This window comes from Vigna radiata, chromosome 6, assembly GCF_000741045.1.
Source record: "Vigna radiata var. radiata cultivar VC1973A chromosome 6, Vradiata_ver6, whole genome shotgun sequence".
Lineage (NCBI taxonomy): Eukaryota > Viridiplantae > Streptophyta > Magnoliopsida > Fabales > Fabaceae > Vigna > Vigna radiata.
In genome coordinates, this window is record NC_028356.1 from 7,397,908 (window position 1) to 7,403,207 (window position 5,300).

The window sequence follows — 5,300 nt, forward strand, 5'->3', positions numbered from 1 at the left end:
TCAACTCCACAAAAACATTCAAAAGCATGCGCATATGAATGGGATAACACATGCTAAGTGGTTGAAATTAGAAAAATATAACAACGGATAAATAACTAATTTGTCAAGTTTAATTGTTTATCTTTTAATTTCAAAATTAACATCAAAATAAGAAAAAGATTAATAAGGTTTTTCAAGTTCGATACTTTCATGGCCATGCTGTAGTATTAAGGTGAGCCACTTTGCTGGTCATGTATTTATTTGCTGTGGTGTGAGCCACTATAGATTTAAAAATGTCGTTGTTTACCATGCTTTCAGAGTGCGCGGTGTATGCAGAAGAAGACAAAATGCAAGATTAAATCATCAGAATAGCAGCAAAATCCATAATAACTAGAAAAGTGGAAGAGATGAATTCAAAATCACAAAGGACAAATCAGTTCAAACAATTACAGAGAAGAAAAGCAACCCTTGGATTCCCAACCAACCAATGAAGCACAAGGGCGGGGCTAAGTGTCAGTGCTTCTCTTCTTTCTCTTATTTCTTCAGAGTACAATGGCTGGCACATGTTTTCTCCTTGTTGGCCTAGTCTCTTTCCGTCCGTCTGATAATCCAAAACCAAAATCAAAGAAAAACCAAAATAACCTTTAGATTTGAGCCCATATTTGTAATTACAACATATCTTCTAAAGAAATTATAATAAGGAAGGATCCAAGAGACACTCTACCTTTAAATCAAGCCTATGCAGAAAGCTTGTTTCTAAGCTCAGCTGCCACGGCATCGATGAACTCCTCTGTGTTCAAATAGTGCTCTCTTGAAAGCCTACTTGCAAGAATTGAACAGTGAGTCTATTAATCATGTGAAGTATAAAAGCAAATTTACTTGCCAATGTCAACGACAATTAACGTACTTAGATCCATGAATAATAAGTGCCAAATCCTTGGTCATCTTTCCAGCCTCAACAACTCCAATGCAAGCTGCCTCTAGCTTTTCAGTGAAATCCAACAGTTTAGCATTGTCATCCAGTTTTGCCCTGTCAACATAATTTGTTCACATAATATTATAATCTAATAGTTTCTAACTTTAAAATACAACGAATAAAGCTTTGCACTCCAATATGCAAGTTAGATAGTAATATACCTGTGAGCTAGCCCTCTCGTCCAGGCAAAGATGGATGCTATGCTATTTGTGCTGGTTTCGCCTCCTTTCTGATGAACCCTAAAATGACGGGTAACTGTTCCATGGGCTGCTTCTGCTTCAATAGTCTTTCCGTCAGGGCAAACCTGAAACCATGTCATCATGCAATAAGAATCAAAAGTCATACACCAGGAACTCTAGTATTGCAAAGAAATTTATCAAACTTGATTTTTTTTAATAAACAAATAAAAGATCTGGTTCGATTAATTAAATAATTCAAAACAAATTGTTTTCAAACCTACCAGTACAGATGTCATCAAACCCAATGATCCAAAACCTAAATACAGGGTGAATAGGTATTAGTTAAAGAAAATAAATCCATGCAAATGAAGTTGAAAAAAGAAAGTAACTAGTTAATAAGCATATCATTCAAACCTTGAGCTAAGAAATCACTCTGCACATCACCATCATAGTTTTTGCATGCCCATACATAACCTCCTTCACTCTTAAGTGCATAAGCCACCATATCATCAATGAGCCGATGTTCATACCTTTGAAATTCATTAGATAAAAGTAAATAATAGTATAATATGAACATTTTCTTTCCACGATACAAGAATACTCATTTACTCACCATATACCAGCAGCCTCAAACTTTGATTTCCAGCTTGCCTCGTAAACTTCCTGAAATATGTCCTTGAATCTGCAGACAATAAATTAATATAATCAAACAGGGATCAGTAAAGTAAAAGTTTTTAAATATCATTAAATAAGAAGTTCATAATGAATTGTATACCTTCCATCATATTTCTTAAGAATTGTATTTTTGGTGCTAAGATAAAGAGGCCACTTTTTCTCTAAAGCAGTTGCCATAGAAGCCTCGGCAAAAGAACGAATTGACTGCATCACATGCCAAATAATAAAATTAGATAGAAGTTCGACAACTACCCCAAATCATTAAAATATATCCAATCAAAGTGATATCAGACACTGCAGAACCAACCTCATCAGTATTGTACATAGCCAATGAAACGCCTCCCTCACCAGTAAAGTCAAAAACCTCTAATTCAGTCTTCTCACCTTGGCCTTCTGGAACTACAAGTATAGAAGAATTCATAAAAATAATATTTAGTAACCAAAATACGTAATAATGAAAAGTCCCTGAGATGGGACAACGTGAATGAGTACAAGATAACTTCAGAACTAAGCACAGTTGTCTAAATCAAGTAAGAGGCATACCAAACACCAGCTTCAGCTTTCCAGCTCCTTTAATTACTGTATCAGTAGCCCGATATTGGTCACCAAATGCATGTCTTCCGATGCATATTGGCTTTGTCCAACCTGGTAAAGTGGTAATGTTGAGATATACACAGTCCTTCATTTATCAGGAAGTAATTAAATATAATTTTTTTTCATAATAGTACCAGGAACAAGGCGCGGAATGTTTTTGCAAAGAATTGGTTCTCTGAAGACAGTTCCTGAAAATTTCAGAACAACCAATAGAAAAGTATACACTGTTACCATCTACCACTTATTAGTACCAATGAGGCCCCATAATACATGAATTCACTAGTATTTAACATTTTTACAAAAATATAATTAATGGAAGTAAGATGAATTACCATTCAAAATGTTCCTTATTGTCCCATTTGGACTCTTCCACATATTCTTCAGGCCAAACTCCTTCACACGAGCTTCATCTGTCATGTATAACACTAGTATAAGCTTCAACATCTACTATCAAGGGGAACACTATTATCCGGCATACACCAAACGAAGGCATAAATTAAAAGAATATGTCAAGATTTGACTACCGAACCTGGAGTGATAGTTGCGCATTTGATTGCTACGTTGTATCTACATAACAGTGCAACCGTTAGATGAACATGGATAAGTAAAAAATATGCAAGAACACAAGAATAAAAAGCACTTAACCAGTCTAAATTTAACATTACATGACACGAAAAAAATATTAAAATTAAAATATTGTTGGTCTACATATCATTGGCCTACATATCATTGGCTATATAATCAAACTACACAAATTTTGTCTGGTTCACTTATAATACACTGTCTGAACCATAGAACACACGTGTGTAAAAACATAGTAATTGAAGAAACAAAAAAAGAGAATTATAATTTCCCTTTCGGTGGGGGGATGTTCAAGGTATACAGATAACATACTTGAGAGTAGCTTCTGCGCTTTCAATTGTAACTTTATCATCGGTCTCATCACGGTATGGAAGACCAAGGTCATAATACTTTATGTCCAACTCCAAGAAAGGCAAAATGAGCTATCCCATAAGAAATGATAGAAAAATATCAATATTACGAACACTATTCGAAAGAAGAAAAAAAAAATTGACGCTTGAATTAATAGCAATATGATGATAAATCACCTTGTCCTTGATTGATTTCCAGATAACCCTAGTCATTTCATCTCCTGCAATGCATTATCCACAAAAAGAAATGTAAGACAAAGGCAAAGGAGCAGATAAAGATTGACTCGACAGATAAACACAATTACCATGGAAACTAGTACTACACAAATCGAGAATTCTTGGTCACTTTTCCAAATATTTTCTGTGTTAGTTTTTTTCATTTTTAATAACAAAAATGGCACCATATTTTCATTTTACTGTCCGTTTCCAAATGTTTTGAAAAGAAACAGTAAAGACATTTATTTTACTGTTTTACTTTCGAAAACAGGAACCAAAACAGAACAGTTTTATCAAAGCAATCAGGCCCCAAGCTTTCTACTAAGGGCGAAGAGTAAAACTGAAAATGCCAATATTCCGGTATTCCATAATTTGGGTATTTTATATGAAATAGTTGCAGCAACATCCCCTTAAATTAGTTACTAATTACACTTATACGTATGTCTCTTGAAAATTAGCACCTTACTTCCGATTTCATTCACTGTTCTAACAATTCAACAACTTCATTTTTAAAAAGTCCACATATTTCCCCTGCTTAAAAATGTGGGAATCATAAACAAATTCCCTTCAAAAATAACGATCAATGGAGGTGGATATAGACTTCCAAGCAATAATGCAAACGTAATTAATGCCAACGCAGGCTACTGTCAGTGATTACCGTTTTCGATTACGATACAGACCAGAAAACTTCATAAATCCAGCTCATACACACAAGACAAACTGGCTAAGGATCTAATCCCATATAGTTCCGCAAAAAAGCCAATCAAATTTTCAATACTTCAGCGAGTCCATTGATAAAGTTCTTCCTTGGAAGAACAACCGATGAAACCTATTTTTTTTATTTTCCACAATATAACTTTAAAAGAATAAGTCAAAACCAGTAAAAACAAAACAGATCTCCACCAATAAACAATTTTACAAAGAGAACGGATCAAATCTCCGCTGTAACGATAACGAAAACACGACGATTCAATAAAACGATACTGTACAGTAATATTAATTATCTAAATGTAATTTCAAGCCTCGAACCACAACAGAGACACAAATATCTATCACGTTGTAATGTTTCCAATAATGAGAAAACGAAGTGTAGTGGACCACAGCACCTATCGCAAGCAAAATATCTAATTGAAGACAACCACGGGGAGCACATCGACACGACAAGACACACCACGCGAAAAGATATTTAAGCAATAATCACAGAGAGAAAAAAAATGGATGAAATGAAAGAAAGAAAAAGAAAGAGAAATGATCAGATCGGAAGAAGAAGTTGAAGAAACGGACCGTCCATCTCGACGATGGGATTGGCGACGCTGATCTTCTGGAACGCCATCGCTGAGTTTCTGATCTGGAGAAGAGAACTAGAGAAGAAGGTTAGGTAGGTGAGAAGTGAATGATGTTAAGTGATAAGAGTTGAGCAAAAGAAAATGAGTTTCTGCTATTGCGGTGCGCTCTATAAGTAATGTTTTCCCAGCCCCACCTACTTATGAGCTTTTATTATTTTATATGATTTTTCATTTTTTTACAAATATCTTTCAAGAACTAAAATATCTTTTATAAACTAAAATTATTTTCTGAGTAAAATTTTGTAAAGAAAATTTCCAGAGATTAAATGAATATATATTTTTGTAAATTATTTAATTGCTTTTTATTTATTTTTTAGGTTAAATGTGTTTATTGGTCCAAGAATGGTCCCTTCCTTATATTAATATATCCAATCGAAGGTCGTGCTTTGATTGCCCTCGTGAC

The 5,300-nt window shown here is 34.3% G+C and overlaps 1 protein-coding gene across 1 annotated transcript; it reads right to left on the minus strand.

The window, feature by feature from the left end:
* Positions 1–310: 310 nt before the first annotated feature.
* On the minus strand, positions 311–4,991 carry LOC106765092 (isocitrate dehydrogenase [NADP]). Its single transcript, XM_014649590.2, has 16 exons — positions 4,836–4,991; positions 3,513–3,556; positions 3,298–3,407; positions 2,933–2,970; positions 2,736–2,813; positions 2,538–2,591; positions 2,353–2,454; positions 2,117–2,208; positions 1,910–2,013; positions 1,748–1,816; positions 1,549–1,664; positions 1,416–1,450; positions 1,117–1,259; positions 887–1,009; positions 704–798; positions 311–580 (listed from the first exon to the last, which is right to left on the minus strand). Exons 1-15 carry the CDS (start codon positions 4,882–4,884, stop codon positions 717–719), a joined length of 1,239 nt encoding a protein of 412 aa, XP_014505076.1. The 5' UTR covers positions 4,885–4,991; the 3' UTR covers positions 311–580; positions 704–716.
* Between the last annotated feature and the right edge of the window lie 309 nt (positions 4,992–5,300).

Bases quoted from the DNA above. Each gene is read 5' to 3' on its own strand.
- LOC106765092 (XM_014649590.2), bottom strand. From the start codon at position 4,884: ATGGCGTTCCAGAAGATCAGCGTCGCCAATCCCATCGTCGAGATGGAC. The intron at 2,971-3,297 runs GTATGTTATCTG...ACTGTTATGTAG, and splicing joins AGCGCAGAAGCTACTCTCAA to ATACAACGTAGCAATCAAAT. The intron at 2,014-2,116 runs GTTGGTTCTGCA...CATGTGATGCAG, and splicing joins CTATGTACAATACTGATGAG to TCAATTCGTTCTTTTGCCGA.